This window comes from Sorex araneus, chromosome 8 (assembly GCF_027595985.1).
Source record: "Sorex araneus isolate mSorAra2 chromosome 8, mSorAra2.pri, whole genome shotgun sequence".
NCBI classification, from domain to species: domain Eukaryota; kingdom Metazoa; phylum Chordata; class Mammalia; order Eulipotyphla; family Soricidae; genus Sorex; species Sorex araneus.
This window is the reverse complement of record NC_073309.1, coordinates 23038252-23056637: the sequence shown is the minus strand read 5'-3', so window position 1 is coordinate 23056637 and position 18386 is coordinate 23038252. Positions and strand designations below refer to the sequence as shown.

At 49.6% G+C, this 18386-nt stretch overlaps 1 protein-coding gene across 3 annotated transcripts in view; it reads right to left on the bottom strand.

The window, feature by feature from the left end:
* Positions 1–18386, bottom strand: part of PSME3IP1 (proteasome activator subunit 3 interacting protein 1) — a 37982-nt gene that overhangs the window by 13795 nt on the left and 5801 nt on the right. For all 3 annotated transcript variants that reach the window (XM_055145184.1, XM_004600646.2, XM_055145183.1), the window contains exons 2-5: positions 9470–9611; positions 8944–9042; positions 7752–7873; positions 421–554 (exon numbers count right to left, since the gene is read on the bottom strand). In XM_055145184.1, the coding sequence (XP_055001159.1) occupies positions 421–554; positions 7752–7873; positions 8944–9042; positions 9470–9596 (482 nt within the window). In that variant the 5' untranslated portion in view covers positions 9597–9611. The remainder of the gene's footprint in view (positions 1–420; positions 555–7751; positions 7874–8943; positions 9043–9469; positions 9612–18386) is intronic.

Here is an 18386-nt window from a genome sequence, read left to right as displayed (position 1 = left end):
CTGACAAGGCCCCGGTCCCTGGCCAGCATCAACAGGACCTTTCCCATACGGTCACGTCCTCTGCCCTATCGCGGCAGACTCGGACGCGGCCTCCTCCCTGCCTCCAACCCCAGACAAACCCTTCCCGGGACATGCATCAGGAGCTCTCCCGTGGCTCTGCCCCTCTCCTAGGGCTGGGCCCTCCTCTGTAGGGAAGCAGCTGCCACAGCACATTTCCGCTGCCCGTCTGCAGGAGGAGAGACACTCGTGCACGGGGGCCCTCAGACAGCCCCAAAGAGCCCAGAGACAAAATCGGAGGCGATGAAGCAGGTGCCTGGTCTGCGCCGGGAGGCAGCGAGGCGGGCGGGGCGGGGCGGGGCGGGGCGGGGGCGGGGGCGGGGGGGGGCGGAGGGGGGAGGGGCAGGGGCGGGGCTGGCTGACCTCTTGTGCTTCACGGCGCCTGCCAACAGCTTTGCCTGGGAGAATTTGTTCTTGGTATCGACGGGTTTCACGGCCGGTTTCTTCTCCGCTTCCTTCTTGTTTTCTGGAGCAATTCCAACTTTGCTGAGATTACTGTGAGTTACAGGTTAAGGGTCAAACTTGGCAAAGCAGACTAGCCGTCAGCTGGACGATGATGGACAAGGAGGGATGCAGAGAAGGAAGACAAATGGAACCCAGCGGTACTCCTAGGTTTGGAAACTCAGGTTCCCAAACACCCACCCCATGACCAGTACCAGTTCACAGGTGAGAAAAGAGAAAAAGGTGGTAAATTCTTGGTTTAGGCTACTTACAAAAAAAAAAAAAAAATCTCTGGAGGATTTAAAGAGAAATAAGGGTGACGGCAAGGTAAGATGGAAAACCAAGATCAAAATAATATAAAATCCCCTCTTCCGATTCTTTAGGGAAACCTTAAGAGCACAGCCAGGAAACCTGCTATTATCAAAGAGATTATATCAACCTTGAGGGCAGAAAAGAAAAAAAACTCTCGGTGAATATGATGGAACAGGGAAAAAAGAAGCCTGCTTTCCCTGAAGACAGAAACATTTTGCAGAATGCTTCCTGTTTTTTTCCTTGGTGCGTGGGCCACACTGGCGTTGCTCAGGACTTACTCCTGGCTCTCCATTCAGGAGACCATATTGGGCTCTGGGGATTGAACCCAGATCAGACGCATGAAGGCACGGGTCTTACCCACCGTACTATCTTCTCTGTTTGCTGTTTCTCATTTTTGGCCCACGACGGTGGTGCTCAGGGCTTCCTCCTGGCTCTGAGCTCAGGGATCACTCCTGGCGGGGGTCAGGGAACCAAATGGGACACCAGGGATCAACCCCGCTGCCAGGCAAGTACCCTACCCAGTGCACCATCTGCCCAGCCCCGCCAGCGTTCTTGGAACTGCCAGTGGCATTCACTCTTAAGCCATTAATGGGGGACTCTTACTCTGCGGGTGAAAGACAACATCAGAACCACTCTTAAGTCCTGCTACAAGAGTTCTTCCTCTGTATCAAACCAGTGGATAGCCAGGGGCCAGGAAACCCATTTCAACACTCTCCCTCCCAAAGTGATTTTTAAAGAAACACCCTTTTAAATGACAGCACACCAGAAAATTCTTTTCAAAAGCATGACTGGTTCTGGACCAGGGCCCCAGCAGAGGGGTTGACACACATGGCTTGTCTGTGACCAACCCCACCTCCAACTCCAGTTCAGTCCAGAGCACAAACAGGAATGGGCTCCACGCAAACACAAGCAAGCACAGGCAATCTGCCGCTAACGTTACTTCTTCTTGCTCTGTTCTCTCCACCAGGAGCAGCCCCCCCACCTCAATCTTTTCTCCTTGCGTTCAGCCTCTTATAGCCTGTTAGGGAAAAGTGTTTGGAAACGCTACAATGCCTTAGTGAATATGCAGGAATTCCGTACTGGAACAATAGTGACATCTAGTGCCCAAGAACCTGTAAAAACATGCTTTACTGGCTCCCCCAAGCTGGGGTACTAATAAAGTTGGGGCTATTTGTGTCTCTGAACACTGGGGAAAAAACTTGGCCTCAGGAATCACTGTCACTGTCACCCCGTTGCTCATTGATTTGCTCGAGAGGGCACCAGTAACATCTCCATTGTGAGACTTGTTACTTTTTTGGCATATCCAATACGCCACGGGGAGCTTGCCAAGCTCTGCCGTGCGGGTGGGATACTCTCGGTAGCTTGCCGGGCTCTCCGAGAGGGATGGAGGAATCGAACCCAGGTCAGCTGCGTGCAAGGCAAACACCCTACCCGCTGTGCTATCGCTTTAGGTCTCAGGAATAAGGAAAAAAATTGGGGAGAAGGGGGCTGGGGGAGGGGGACTTCTGGACTATACCCAGAGGCAAGCTAACTCCTGGCTTTGTGCTCAGGGATCAGTCCTGGCAGACTGGGGGATCCTATGGGGAGGGTCAGCCACGTGTGAGATAAGCACCTTCCGTACTGCACTATCTCTACAGACCCAGAAATAAGGAAATGAATCTTTGGCACAAAGTCTGTCCTTACACCTCAAGTCTGTGCACCCTAACATTTGTAGTATTCAGGGGGAATAACATATAACAGTCAGTACTTCTCTGAGTGCCTTCAGTTAATATTTAGATCATGGAAATAAACATCAAGTCACATCCAAACCATAAACAATTTTTCCCCCTTAAGTCTCTCTTCCCCCTAAGACACTTCAAATACAAACGCACATTAAAAATCCCAAGGATGGGCTGGAGTGATAGCACAGCAGGCACAGCGCTTGCCTTGCATGTGGCCGACCCGGGTTCGATTCCCAGCATCCCATATAGTCCCCTGAGCACCGCCAGGGGTGGTTCCTGAGTGCAGAGCCAGGAGTGACCCCTGTGTATGGCCGGGTGTGACCCAAAAAGCAAAAAGCAAAAAAAAAAAAAAAAACCCAAGGAATTTATTAAATTCATTTTTTTTTCCAAATCACCTAGTTTTTAACACAATCGTACTGCCGCAATACCTGTTTAAGCTGAGTGGAAACAAGAGGCCCACTGTTCTTAGGGAACAAACCACAGCTTATCTGCATTCATAAGGATCACATTATACATGTTATCGTATTATAACACAGCAAAGCCAAGAGCCAGCTGCTAATCTGGAGCGTCAATAAACAGATGTCGATCCTTCTACTCCTATCCCCACCCGCCTCTGGCTCCGGGCCTGCTAGGATCAGTGCATTACGCGGAGTCATGCTAGGATCAGTGCATTACGCACCAGGGGTTGGAAGACGTTTTCCTTTAGTATTTTTCAGACAGTCAGAACTTTCCAAGTTTCTCCCTCCACCCCCAGCCCTTGCACCTCTTCCATGTTGTACTATCATGTTACCAGCACAGGAGAAAAGAAAGAAAGAAAGAGAAAGCTCCTTTTGTCTCTCCCAGCTGCCCCTTCATTCCTTCCTTTGAACTAAAAGCCCAGGAGCACCTCACACCAATGCCACCCCGACACTTCTCTCCAGTACGCTGTTTGTGACAGTCTGTTTTATCTGCGAGACTGCCAGATTAAGCCCCTAAACCCAGACAGACTCCAGTGAGAAGTCTTGTTAGTGTATTTCCTTAGATGAACCTGCCCCACAGCTAATGAATGCCACACTATGTGCCTGCCCCTCTTTGCGAAACATTGTAGCACTTTCCTCCTGTACATCAATTTGCTCCAGCGGGCACCAATAATGTCTCCATTGTGAGACTTGTTGTTACAGTTTTTGGCATATCAAATATGCCACAGGGAGCTTGCCAGGCTCTACCACACGGGCGGGATACTCTCGGGTAGCTTGCCGGGTTCTCCGAGAGGGACGGAGGAATCTAACCTGGCTCGGCAACGTGCAAACATATTACTTTGCATAAGCACAATATTACTTTGGGTTGCCAGGGAAGGGAGCAAGGGAGGAGAGGTTCAGAAATATCTGCTTGCATCCTACAACGGCATGTGACTTTCTATCAACTCAAATCTTAACTTGAGGCCAGAACATTACACATGCAGAGCTGGGAATAAAAGCCAGCCTTTTTTTTTGGGTCATACCCGGCGATGCACAGGGGTTGCTCCTGGCTCATGCACTCAGGAATCACTCCTGGTGTCGGGGACCACCTGGGATGCTGGGAATCGAACCCGGGTCGACCGCGTGCAAGGCAAACGCCCTACACGCTGTGCTACTGCTCCAGCCAAGACAAGATAATTTTTATTGGATGAAACTTACTTAGAAAGATGCAAGGGTGGGGGGAGAGGCAGAAAGTCCAGAGGTGGGGAGTTTGCCTTGCACGTGGTCAACCCAGATTCGCAGGGTCCCAGGCATCCTACATGGCCCTCCCAGCCCACAGGTGTGATTCCTGAGTACTGCACCAGGAGTAAGCCCCGGGCAGCCAGGTGTGTCCCAAGAAGAAACAAACAAAAGATAGATGATAGATGAGGAGAAGAAGAGGAGCAAGTGCTGAAGGTAAGTAAGTACGCTTAATAAAAGCAAGTAAACAAGCAAGCAAAGAGACTTAAAAATAAGCTGGCAAGAACTCTGTTCAAGGCAGAACCTGGGCTTGACGAGCAAGCTGAAATTCAGATTTTTGTCATCAACATAGAGCAGGTTTTGTGAAACCATGCTGTCCCGCTCTTGCAATAATTGTCAGCCACGTCACCTTAATATTTTTGTTGGGGGGATCATATTGGGTCCCAGGGATCGAACCCAGGTCAGCCCCGTGCAAAGCAAACACCCTACCTGCGATACTACCGCTCTGGCCCCATGTCAGCGTAATTTTACGGAAACCAGACCCCCGAGACTCTGAGTTCTAAACCACATCCCTGAGTTCTACCTACACTTCCCCCCATGACTGTATGTGCGTATATGTGTGTATGTGTGGTGCCAGGGCTCAAACCCAGAGCCTCACACATGTAAGGGAAGGGCTTTAATGCGGAGCTACACCCCCAGCCCTCAGTCCTCCTCTTAGAGAGCAATCAAGGGCAGAGCACACACCGTCCCGACTGGGACAGACTATGACGGTGCAGCTGAGCTCCCCACGTCTGGGGGAGGATCACGGGGGTCAGCTCCTCCCGGCTGCATAGGCTAAGGCACAGGAAACCACCTCCACGCTCTCGGTACTTCCCCTGCCAGGTAAGTCTGCATGACTCTGACGGGACCCAGTGTCTGTCCTCTGCAGGAGAAAAAAACACCAGCTAGCACACACACGTGGTTCTACTCTCAATCTAAGACATGGAGTTTGGCCAACCTCACTCATGAGCTCAGACACAGAAACCTGAAAGATCCAAAAACGTCCTCAGAGGACAAAAAGATAGTGACCGTATGCACATCTCCTATGAGTAAACAAATATATAAGTAATTTGTTTAATTCACATATATATCAAGAACCTACTATACATCAAGCACTACAGTAAGAGAATCAGTGATGACCCAAGTCCTTGTTCTTAAAGTTTACATTCCAGCAGTCAAGTCAGTAAGTGAAGAATTTCAGGTCGTTAAGACGCCCGATAAAAATGCCACTCTATGGGGCTGGAGTGACAGCACAGCAGTAGGGCGTTTGCCTTGCATGCGGCCGAACCAAGTTCGATTCCCAACATCCCATATGGTCCCTCGAGCACCACCAGGAATAACCCCTGTGCATCGCTGGGCATGACCCAAAAAGAACAAGCAACAAGCAAACAAACAAAAACACCACTCTAGGGGCCAGTGGGCAGGGCTCCCTTTGCACATGGCTGACCCAGATTTGATCCCCCCCACCACAGAGGGTCCCTGAGCCCTGCTAGGAGTGATTTTTGAGTAGAGAAAAAGTTAGGTAAGCCTTGGGGCCAGAGAGATAGTACAGTGGTGAGGGCATTTGTCCTGCATGGGGCTTACCCAGATTCAATCACTGGCATCCCATGTGGTCCCCTGAGCCCGCCAGGAGTGATCCCTGAGCACTGAGTATGCCCTGAGCCCTTGAGCCAGGTGTGGCCCTGCCCAACACCCCTTCAGAAAAAAACCAGAAAGGGCTGAAGTGATAGCACAGCAGGCAGTGCATTTGCCTTGCACGCAGCTGACCCGGGTTCGATTCCCAGCATCCCATATGGTCCCCTGAGCACTGCCAGGAGTAATTCCTGAGTGCAGAGCCAGGAGTGACCCCTGTGCATTGCCGGGTGTGACCCCCCCCCAAAAAAAAAAACCCAGAAAACAAAAACAGAATAAAAGTTAAGCTTTGAGGGGCTGGAGCAATAGCAAAGTGTGTAGGGTGTCTGCCTTGCATGCGGCAGATCCGGGTTCGATTCCCAGCATCCCATAAGGTCCCCTGAGCACCACCAGGGGTAATTCCTGAGTGCAGAGCCAGGAGTAACCCCTGAATATCTCCCGGTGTGACCCCCCCAAAAAGAAGAAGTTAAGCTTTGAGCAAAGCCAGACATGGCCCAAAAGTAAAATTAAGGAGAGAAAGACAGACAATCTAATTAGTGGTAGGGTGGGCACTTTTAAGTGAGGCGAATAAGTATCTCAGTGAGGGAGATCCGAGCCGAGCACTGAGAGCCATACTCTGCATAATATGCCAGATTTGTACCATCTGAAGGCAGAGGCTGAAGAGAGAGTGCAGGCGTTAAGGCACTGACCTTCCACAATGCCGCCCCAAGCACTACCAGGAGGAAGCCAAAGGCGTGGCCAAACCCAAAACCGATCCAAGCCTCTGAGGCAGAGCACTCTGGGCAAACAAAGGCGAATGGCTTGAGATGGAATCGCAAACTCACCTGAGAGGGGCATAAACTCCCTGCAGGCCAGAGTTCTGTGAAGGAAGGAGAGCGCAGGGCTTCGGTACCTGCCTTGCACAAGACTGACCCTGGTTGTTCTCTGGCATCGAATATGGTCTCTCAACAGAAACAGCCCCTGAGCACCGCCAGGTAGGAACCCAAGCCACCTCCCCTTCCCCACAAGTCAAAAAGAACAGTGCCCGTCTTTCACGGGAGGTCACGAGTCTGATCTCTGCACTGCTCCACACGGCCACGTGTCATCCCCAGCACTGCCCGGGACAATTCCCTGGTATGGTGACAACGGAAACCCCCAACAACACAACAAAAATAAACAAACGTCAGAAGTCCCCCTGGGTGACGCTGACCGCATCCCCCGTCTGTCTAAATGAGCAAGACAAGAGCCCCCGGTACTGACCCGCGCGATTCAGACCTTCAGTTAATCCTGCATGCCCTGGACTTGGGATTGTAACAGACTCTGCCTCGTCACTGCCAATAACTCAGTTCACAGGAAGATGGTTCCTTAGACGGGCACTTGGAAGCCAAAGACTCTCATTCCATTTATGAAGACGCTAAAATTCATAGACAACTGACACCTCACAGACTCCTTTTAAAATGCAAAGGATCGAGGTTGGAACAATAGTACAGTGCGGAGGGCATTTGACTTGCATGTGTTCAACCCAGGTTTGAACACTGGTCAGTCCAGGTTTGATTCCCAGCATCCTATATGGTCCCCAAAGCACTGCCAGGAATAATTATTGAGTGCAGAGCCAGGAGCAACAGCCTCCGCATTGCCTGTGACCCAAAAAGCAAAATAAATAAATGAAATGAAAAGAATGGGGCCAGAGACAGTACAATGGGTGGGGCACTTGTGTTTACATGGCCCACCCAAGTGGCCCACCAAGTTTGAGCCCAGGCCTCCCGGTACAGTCCGCTGAGCACTGCCAGGAGCCACTGCTGAGTGCAGAGCCCAGGAATTAAGCCCTGGGCATTGCCAGGTGTGGCCCCCCCAAACAAAACAAAATGATAAACAAATAAAATGCAAAGGATATTCTGTATTCCTTCAGTTCCTTCAGTTCTTCTTCTCGCCGCTGTTTCTCTATTAGCTCCTGCTGCCGAGAAACCTCATCAAGGAAGTTGGTCTCATCTTCATCCAAGCCTCTGACCATGTTTTCTGGGAATATAAACAAGGGACATTTTAGCAGGATAAAGGGGAAAGAATGTTAAAAAAAAATTCTTTCCCTTTTCTTTTTTTAATATACAGTGGATCCTTCAGGGAGTTAGAATTCATAAACACCACGGCTCTTGGGTAGATAACATGGCATAAAATCAAAGCATTTCTTCCACTGCTAGATATTAGCACAGGATTGAAATGTGTATTTGGAGCTCTAAACAAAACGTTGAATGTGGCCTGGAAGGCAGAATTAGGTCTCCTTTCCACCAAATGAGCATCTGGAGGCTAGATAACCAAGGTAATTCCAGGGCACATTAGAAAAAACATTGTATAAGGCAAAAAAGCATTAAAAAAAAAAAGACACTACAAGGAGAATAAATGCAGGAGGTAATGCCTTGCACACAGCTGACCCCTGGTTTGAATCCCTGGCACCACTTAAGGTCCCCTGAGCACTGCCAGGGGTCAGCACAGAGCCACAAACAGCCCTGAGTCCTGCTGGGTGTGGCTCCCAAACCAAAGTCAAAAACAAAAAGGTACTGCGGCCCCAAGGAGCTGGCTCAAAGGGCTGGAGCAACACCGAGGTCAGTCCCTGCACCCGAACACCTCTGCATGCTGTCCTGAACACTCTTGGCTGCGGGCCAAGAGTGGGCCGGGAGCACTGGGGCCCGGGCGGCCCAGAAACCAATGAAGCAAGCAAGCAAGCGAAGGCACCACAGCGGTGGGATAGTACAGTAGGGGGGGGCATTTGTCTTACACGCAGTTGGCCTGAGTTTGATCTCCCGCATCCCATATGGTCCCCGAAGCACCAGGCTGATCCTGAGTGCAGAGCCAGGAGTAACCCCGGATCATCAGGGGGTGTGACCCAAAATCAGAAGGGAAGGAGAGAGGGAGGGAGAAAGGAAGGAAGAAAGGGAGGGAGGGAGGGAAGGAAGGAAGAAAGGGAGGGAGGGAGGGAAGGAGGTAGGGAGGGAGAAAGGAAGGAAGAAAGGGAGGGAGGGAAGGAGGCAGGGAGGGAGGGAAGGAGGGAGGATGAGGCAGCAGAGTCGCTCGGTCTATGCTCTGAGGCTTACTGAATTTGAATTGTTCCTCATATTCCTGCTGCTTCCTGTCCTTCTGCTCCTGTAGCCTTTCGTAGAGAGACCGAGGGTCATAAACCTCCTCCGGACATTCTGAAAGGAGAAGGCGGCGAGAGAGAAAGAGGGGGCGAAAAGACACCGACTTTAGAATTCTTTCAAACTAACTTGGGAACCACCAGGGGCTTGAGTGATCAAGTCGCTGTGTGATCTCGGGGCAAGGAGGACAGAACAGTCCTGGGTCCATGGAGACCCTCCGGCCTGCTGCAGACAGTTAAAGCCAAGGGTGTGAGTCAGTCGGGCCCCGGGCCGAGGCTGCTGGCAGCACCAGGGACCCGAGGCCGGCCAAGGCCCGCACAGCAGCAGCATTCTCGGCCGCTGGCTCCTAGACCGGCCTCTCCCGGAGGACAGTGGCAGAGCAGAAAGGGCAAGGACGGGAGTGGCCGCCGTTCCCTCCTCTCCTCGGGGCTGGGGCGAGGGGCAAAGACCCGTAAGCCGGATGCCAAACCGTGAGCCCAGAGACCTTGCGGGTCCTCGGGTTTCCGGACTTTCTCCCATTCCTCTTGCCTCCGTTTGCGCCGTTCGTCTAGTTCCGCCTCCGACACAAACCTCTTCTTGATCACAAGGTTGCCGTCATCCCCTCCATCCATGATGGACCAGGAAAGCTGCGGGAACACAGACACACACTGCAATCAGGATTCTGAAGAACGGGCTGAGCTCCGCCTCACCCAGCCACACACTGACCCCAGGCCCCTCTGGCCTTGAGCTGGAGATTTCGCAGTTGGTTGTCCGGGCCAGGCGGCCACGGGTAAAGCACGCGACGACACTTCCCCGGAAATCTGTCAATGGTTTTATTAGCATGTTATCTACAAAGTCAGCAAGAGGACCTTGTGTAACTATATATTGTTTCCATCACAAACTCTGCTCCGTGGCTATTTCTCTGTCCTCCCTATCTGAAAGTACCATTTTCTCTTAAGGGGGATGGGGGCTCCTGAGCCACATCCTGAGGTGCTGGGGATTGGAACCAAGGGAGCAGCCGCATGCAAGGCAAGTGCCACCTCCCTGATCGCCCGAGTCTCCGGTGTTCACGCTGGGAATTCCTGTTTTAAGGGCCCTGCACGACCTCGGGGCATCTACTTTTACTGCCAAGTAGGTGCAGAATGGAGCCGGTCATCTCAAAGGGTTTTGAGGACTGAGCCTTGACTGTACCAGGAAGCAATGTGCCGTGGGGGCATCAGAACCACGGACGGAAAGAGTGAGGCTGGTAGGATTAACTCTTCCAGTGTCCAGGTCCTGGGCACCGACTCCTCCAGCCCCTCCTCCCCTAAACTCTGTCCACCCTGGCGGTCTACCCTGGGTCCTTCTCTTTCCACCCCTACAAAGACCCCCACTGCTTTATACCTATCTCGGAAGAGGTTCCCCCCTCCCGAATCGATGCATTCCTACCAGAACTTCTCTTTAGAAAGGAGGGGGGATGAAAGGAAGTGCGGGGAGGAGGAGATTACTCCATTGATGCTAAACATTTCTGCGGCTCCTTTGTTGGCGGCTTGGTTTTGAAAGAACTAGACGAAAAAACTAAACTCTTTACTCAAACGTGCTGTGTTACTTTGCAAAACTACGCTCTAACATGGAAGTAAATATTCTGCACAACTCAGAAATCAACTTAGATCCCACTTAAGATGATCTCAAATAACAAAAAAATAAATCAATCTCCTCTGCTGGCATGAAAACGAAACACCTATCATTGACCGAGCTCTTAGAATTTTTATCAATCTCATCTATACTCATATTGACACTGCAAGAAAATATTAGCTCTTAAATCAGTGTCCAAATAAAAAAAAAAAATCACCAAACTTTGAGGCTGGAGCGACAGCACAGTGGTTTTATTAGCATGTTATCTACATTTGCCTTGCACGCAGCCAACCCGGGTTCGGTTCCCAGCATCCCATATGGTCCCCCGAGCACTGCCAGGAGTAATTCCTGAGTGCAGAGCCAGGAGTAACCCCTGTGCCTTGCCAGGTGTGACCCAAAAAGAAAAAAAAAATCACCAAAATTATAAAAACCTCAAACACTTCTAATTTTCAAACCAATTAACTAAAAATCAAAAATCAATTAACCATTAAAAAATAATAGCTCTTTACAGGTAAGGAACTGAGGCTGAGAGAAGTTCTGTCACTTGCGTGTTGGTCTAAGGCGATGAAAGTAGGGTCAAGTAGAGCCGAGAATCAGATCCAGGCACGACAGAAAGTAATGTGGCTGACCCGGGTTCAAGCCCTGCCATCCCATAGGGTCCCATGACCCCTGCCAGGAGTGATCCGTGAGAACAAAGCCAGGAATGACCCCCTGGGCATTGCCAGGTATGGCCCAAAAAAAAGTAGGGGGAGGGAGGGACGAGGGATGGGACACTTCAGTTTTGCTTTGCTTTTTCTAGTTTCTCTCTCATTTCTTCTTGGGTCACACCTAAAAGTGCTTGGGGTAAGCACTGCAGCGCTGGGCCGGGCGCCTGGCCCCCAGCAGGCAAAGCGCCCTCTGGCCCCAGAAGCCTCATCCCATCCCCTCGGATTCCTCAGACACTGCAAGACTGCTCAGGGGACGCTCTTACTGCTCTTATTTTTTACTTTTTTTGCTTTTTGGGTCACACCTGGTGATGCTCAGGGGTCACTCCTGGCTCTGCACTCAGGGATTACTCCTGGCAGTGCTAAGGGGACCATATGGGATGCTGGGATCAAACCTGGCTCGGTCTCGGGCAAGACAAACGCTCTACCCACTGCCCTATCGTTCGGGCCCCATTATTGCTCTTATTTAATGTGACTAAAACCACATTTTCATTTCCTCCAGACTGAAAGGAAACTGAGAAAGCAAATCCAAATGGTGGGAACAGAGTGGCCTGCCCAAGCCCTCCTGCTGCTCAGGTCTGGGTCAACAGAACCGGGAGAATCTCTGGCAGGAGCCGCCGCTCCCGCGGGACCCCCACACCTGGGCACTCCGCATTGCTCAGTGTCTCCAGCCAGGGCCTATTATAGAAACAAAACTGTTTCGTCTCTGTGCCAAAAATCCCGCAAGTTCTGCAAAAGGACCTCTTGCGAAATAAAGAGTCAACATCTTTCCCCCCCTGTTTTTTCCCCCTTGAGTGAATACTTTCTTAAATGTCCCAGGGAGAGACAGTGTCAACTGTGTAGGATCCTGCCGGTAGGAGCAACATGCTGAACCTCCAATCTCCCCCCTTGTTTATGCTGTCAGATGAGGCACTCATTCACCACCATGTATTAATTTTCTGACTTCTTCCCTGGACCTGTATTTCCAGGTAAATAATCCGAAGTAAGAAGAGTTCTGATGAAGGTCCACCTAAAATGTCTCTCCCTCCGACATCTAAATCCAGACTTTAGGGGCTGGAGAGATAGCACAGCGGGTAGGACACTTGCCTTGCACGCAGCAACTTAGCTCTGATCCCCAGCATCCCACGGGGGTCCCTTCAGCCCCGATCAGGAGTAAGCCCTGAGTGTAGCAGAGCCAGGAGTAACCCCCGAGTATCACCAGGTGTGGCCCAGAAATCAAAATAGACAAACCCAGACTTTTATCCAAGCTGTATGTAAAAATTTAAAGACTGGGTGGGTGGGGGGAATGGGGTAGAGATACCCTAACCCCAGGGGCCACTCCTGAGCACAGGGCGAGGAATAGCTCCTGAACACTCCTGAATGTGGTCCTAAAACAAACAATTTTTTTTTAAAGTAAAAATTTCAAGAAGGGAATCAGAGAGAGCGCCCAGGAGTTAAGGCACTTGCCTTGCATGCAGCCAAACTCAATTCAACCCCTGGCACCTCACGGCACCCCAGAGCACAGTTGGAGTGTCCCCTAAGTACCACCAGATATGGCCCCCAAACTCCCTTCTCACAAAATTTTAAGCTGCCTCCAAATGACTTTCTCTCAGCAGATTTAACCAGCAGGATAACTCTTAAACTGAAATTTGCTTCCCTCTGGCGTCCAAGCACAGGTTCAATTCACTGGGACTACAAAAAAGAAACCAAATTCCTTTTGTAACACGCCATTGCTCCAATTACCTGGAGACAACCTTCGCGTGCCTTCTAATTTGCAGTTTTTTTCCGGGCTGAACAATACTAGTTCCTTTGATCTTTTAACATAAAGAAAAGTCATAGTGTCTCACGGAAGCGAGCAAAGCAGGCTGAGAATAATTTAAGCTTGGGGTAGATACGGCAATGCCGCTGGCATTCCATTACACACATCTCTTCATTCTCACGGTGCTGGAGAATGAAGAGGCTTATTCAGGGCTGGGATAAGACCTGAGCACGGCACATTCTGAAAAATGAAACAAACTTCCCAATACTTCAAAATGAAACCTAGATTCTTTTGTGTTTCTATCTAAATTAGTAGTATCCTGCCCCCACAGCAGAACCTGGCAAGCTCCCTGTGGCATATTCACTATGCCAAAACAGTAACAATAACAGGTCTCATTGCCCTAATCCTGAAAGAGCCTCCATTTGTTGGGAAAAACAAGTAAGGAGAGGCCGCTAAAATCTTAGGGCGGGGGCAAATGGAGATGTTACTGGCGCCCAATCGAGTAAATCGATGAACAACGGGCTGACAATGACACAGTGATCTAAATTAGAATTCAGATGTCAATACATTCCTCCTTCAGAAACACTCAGGTCCTTCCAGGAGCTAACATGTTCCTTATTGCGAGAAACTTGCAAACTCTACGATAATGACCGACCCATGGGTGCCCACCAAGTTAGCTGGAAAGCAGCACAGAAGCCCACTAAGTTCAATAAACAAAAAACACAGAAGATCCAACCAGCAACAACAGCTTAGTGAACCCTCAGACAAGGACTTAATGTCCCCATGGTCAGATATAATTTCCACAAAATTTTTTTTTAGTTTTTGTTGTTATTAACTCCTTTAGCCAGTTAGTTGTAACAAGCAATATTAAATAGATTATTTGGTGCCTGCCAAGGGGGTGGGTTTGGAGGGGTGGTTGGGAAGATGTGGACAATGGTGGAGGGAAGGTCCACTGGTGGTGGACTGGGGCTGGAATACTCAATGCCTATAGTAAAGGGGTCACGAACAACTTTGTAAACCAGCGTTTTGATAAATGGGGAAATTGTTAAATCTTACTATCAATAGACGTTGCTAAGAAGTTAAGCTTCACATTTTACTGACACCACCTAGATGAATCCAATCAGTATGAAATCAGCACCTTCTGTGGTGGTGTCTTTACAGGGGAAAGGAAATCATGTGTGAGAGTGTTTACAGACGGTCTGAAGCGGCGAGGCCTTAGTTCAACCCTGGCTCTGCCACTCGGAGCTTTATTGGATTCTTGGTTCCCTCATTCAGACTTAAGCTCGTCCAAAGGGGTGCAAGAAGCACCACGCAACATAAGGCATCAGTGAAGATACACAAGACCAATTCACATAAAAATACTTAGCAATACAATGAGTAGGACGCTTGCCTTGCTTTGCTGACCCGAGTTCGATCCCCAGCATCCCACATGGTTCCCCAAGCCCCCAAGAGTGATTGCTGAGTGCAGAGCCAGGAGTAACTGAGCACTGCCAAGTGTGGCCCGAAAACAAACCAAAAAATACTTCGCTCAATGTTTGGCACCTTCTTTAAGCAAACGTTTATATGCCATTATTACAAGGCAGTGTGCTAAGCTTCAGACAGTTTACAGGAGAAAACAACTATTTTTCACTCAGTGAGTGGGAGAAAAATAAATCAACTGCCACAACATTTGAAGTTCAGCAAAGGACCGTGTCAAATAGAAATTAGGGAAACTTGCATATTTATATAATCCGGGCATTTTTCTATTTCCCCTCTAGTGTAGGTCTCTGTTTTACTTGATTAGTACCTCGATTTAAATAAACTCAAAACTGGGGTCGGAGAGCTAGTATGGTGGGTAGGGTATTTGCTTTGCATGCACAGAACCCAGTTCAATCCCCAGCACCTCATGGTCCCCTGAGCCTGCCAGGAGTGATCCCCGAGCTCAGGGCCGGAATAGGACTTGAGCACCACTGGGTGTTGTCCTTCACAAAAACAACACACTCAAAATTGTGCTGAATTCAGTGCCTAGCACTATGCCACACTCAAAAGGGTACATAAAGGATACGGTTTTGGGTTTTTAATTTTGGGGTTTAGGGACATACCTGGCTGTGCTCAGGGTTTACTCTGGCTCTGCGCCCGGGAATAACTACTGATGAGGCTTGGGGGACCAAATGGAGTGCCAGGGACCCAGCCCAGGTCAGCCCCGTGCAAGGCTCGTGCCCTACCTCACTACCGTCTCTCTGGCCCCAAAGCTTTAAGCACTGATACTCCTGCACTACCTAACAGTAATTAACAAGTGCCAGGCGAGAGCACTTAGCCCTCCACTCTCTCTAGGCCCCGTCTTTCTCCTTTAAAAGTGCTCTGGAGGGTAGAGAGAGTTACCAGGGCACTTGCCTTGCATATGGCTGAGCCAAGTCTATCCCTGGCACCCCAAGGGCCGCCCAGAGTGATCCCTGAGCAGGCCTGGAGTAATCGCTGAGCCCTACCCCTCCCCCCAGACCCACCCCAAAGAGCTCTGTCCTTTCTGTGCTCTCCTTTTCAGGGCTTCATTTTGTGTGACGCAGTCATCCCATTCATTTCCCTGTTACTCTTACCAGCCATCAAGTACCCCACGGAGCACTGACCCACTGGACTATTTCCACAGCCCTCTGAAACCGCAGAGTGCTTATTATTCGCACACTGTCTGGCATTCGGTCAGGCCTATGACGACACTTAAGAAATAAGTCAGGGGCTGGAGCGATAGCACAGCGGGTAGGGCGTTTGCCTTGCACGCGGCCGACCCGGGTTCTAATCCCAGCATCCCATATGGTCCCCTGAGCACCGCCAGGGGTAATTCCTGAGTGAAGAGCCAGGAGTAACCCCTGTGCATTGCTGGGTGTGACCCAAAAAAAAAAAAAAAAAAAGAAATAAGTCAATCAGGGCTGGAGTGATAGCACAGTGGGTAGGGCGTTTGCCTTCCACGTGGCCGACCCAGGTTCGATTCCCGGCATCCCATATGGTCCCCTGAGCACCGCCAGGAGTAATTCCTGAGTGCAGAGCCAGGAATAACCCCTGTGCATCGCCAGGTGTGACCCAAAAAGGAAAAAAAATTAAGAAATAAGTCAACCGTGAGAGGCTGGAAGAGTGTAAGGAGGAAGTCTCCCTTGAGGATGCTGAAACACTGTTCAGTGGAGGCGAGAGAGAATGGCAGGCGTTAAACCAAAGTTTACTGAAGTTTCTGCGTCCCACAGGGAACTCCAAGCCCCATACACCTGCCGCAGTAGGAACTCAGGACCAAAACGATCTTATAGAACTGAGAGTATCAGGAATAACCACTGCTACTTTCCCTTAATGGCAAATGAAAGATAGTCTTTCACGCGGAGTAATATTTTCCATACAAAGCATCTTTGAAGAGGCCCGTATTTGTTTGACTCCTTATTCTGCAACAGAGAGGTGAAGTGAGTACCTGTAACTTAGTCAGCTCTTTCTGGGAGTAGAATGAAAACTTAGAAGCTAAATTGGGTTTATTTTGAATTCCTACTGCCTAGCAAAATTCTTGCTGGTCTCTTGTTTTTCTTCTTTTTTTGCTAGAATAATTCAAAACAAAGTACAAACAAACGGAGGCCTAAGGGGGTGAGCGAGGAGAGTGGAATGTAGAAGATCCAACAGGAATAAAGAAGATTAACGTTGGAGTGGTGGCAGAAGGTGGTGTGGAGGCGGTTACTGGGGTTGGAATGCTGAATGCCTGTAACAAATCATGAACAACTTTTGTTAACTCGTCTTCAAATAAAGTAGGGGTGGGGGAAAGAAGACTGACACTGGGAATTTAATTTTGATCTATAGTAGTACATTTTAGAAAGAATAAATGCTGTCTGGGGCTGGAGCTATAGTCTAGCGGGCAGGGCATTTGCCTTGCATGTGGTAGACCCTGGTTCGATCCCCAGCATCCCATATGGGGCCCGAGCACCACCAGGAGTAATTCCTGAGTGCAGAGAGAGGAGTAAGCCCTATGCCTCGCCGGGTGTGAGCCAAAAAGCAAAAAAAAAAAAAAAAAAAAAAAAAAAAAAACCAACCCAGTAATAATAATAAATGCTGTCAATTTTCCTTTACTGCCAGCTTCCCCCACTCCAAACTGACATGTTTTTCAAACTGAGCAATATATTATGTTAAAAAGGATTATTTATGCTCTGCAGATTGGGAATTCATGAAAAACCAAAAACCACTCCAGAAATACTCTAAGAGTTTTAAATGGGGGCTGGGGGGAGAGCAATAGTACAGCAGGGAGGGTGTCTGCCTGCTTGCTGCCACCCAGGTTCAATCCCCGGCATCCCACATGGTCCCCAGGAGTGATTCCTGAGTGCAGGGCCTGAGATTCACCAGGCCTCCCACCCTCCAAAAACAAAGTTTCGAATGGACACAAATAAAAAAGTTTTCAAATTTGTTTGGTAACTGAAAAATATCAAAGTTTCTCTCTCAAGCCAGGGTGAGGGTTATACATCATACTGCTCTATTTATCCTAAAGTCCAAACATTTAATAGTTCCACGTTGGTGGGACAAAATGACCGGGGTGTCTTACCCAGCATTCTAGACAAGTTTTAAGATAGAAACTTAACACTGCTGGGCACAAGCTGTAACACAGTGGGTAAGGCACTTGCCTTGTACTTGGTGAACCCTGGCACCACGTATGGCCCCTGAGCACCAAGCCGGGTGTGCCATAACCCTCGACCCCTTGCCCCTGACAAAAGCGTAATTTTCTCTAAGTGTTTACATCCCTGGCTACCATTCCCTTCAAATTCAAACTTGTAACTGTAGGTGGACCACCCACGTAAACACACTCAAGGGGAGTCAGATCTCCACTGTACGGTCCTCTAAGGCTTCTCTTTGAGTAGCAAAGACAGTGGGTAAGGTGCTTGCTTTGCACGCTGCCAACCTAGGTCCAATCCCCAGCACGCCATATGGTCCCCTGAGCACTGCCAGGAATGATCCCCGAGTGCAGAGCCATGTATAAGCCCTGAGCACAAGCAGGTGTAGCCCAAACAAACAAAAACAACCAACTCGGGCGGTCCAACTTCCTTCTGCCAGTAAACATTCCCCCGTGCTTCCCTTCCAACATGTTTTACCCCAGGATAAAGTCACAGCCAGTATCAAAATGCAGGAGAGACACTACGAGGCACCGGCCAGCTGGCAAAGTCATTCATATTCCAAATAAAGACGCTTTCTTGGCCAGAAGACACTTGTACCAAGCCACAGTAATTGAGATTAAGTTGAATTGCCCTATAAAACGTCAGGAAATGACAACTCCTTGCAGAGCACGCTGTTAGCATTTACCGCCAGACCCAGCAATCCCCCGTCTTGTAACACAGACTTATTTAACACACTCCAGACTAAAAGAAACCAAAAGCGACGGA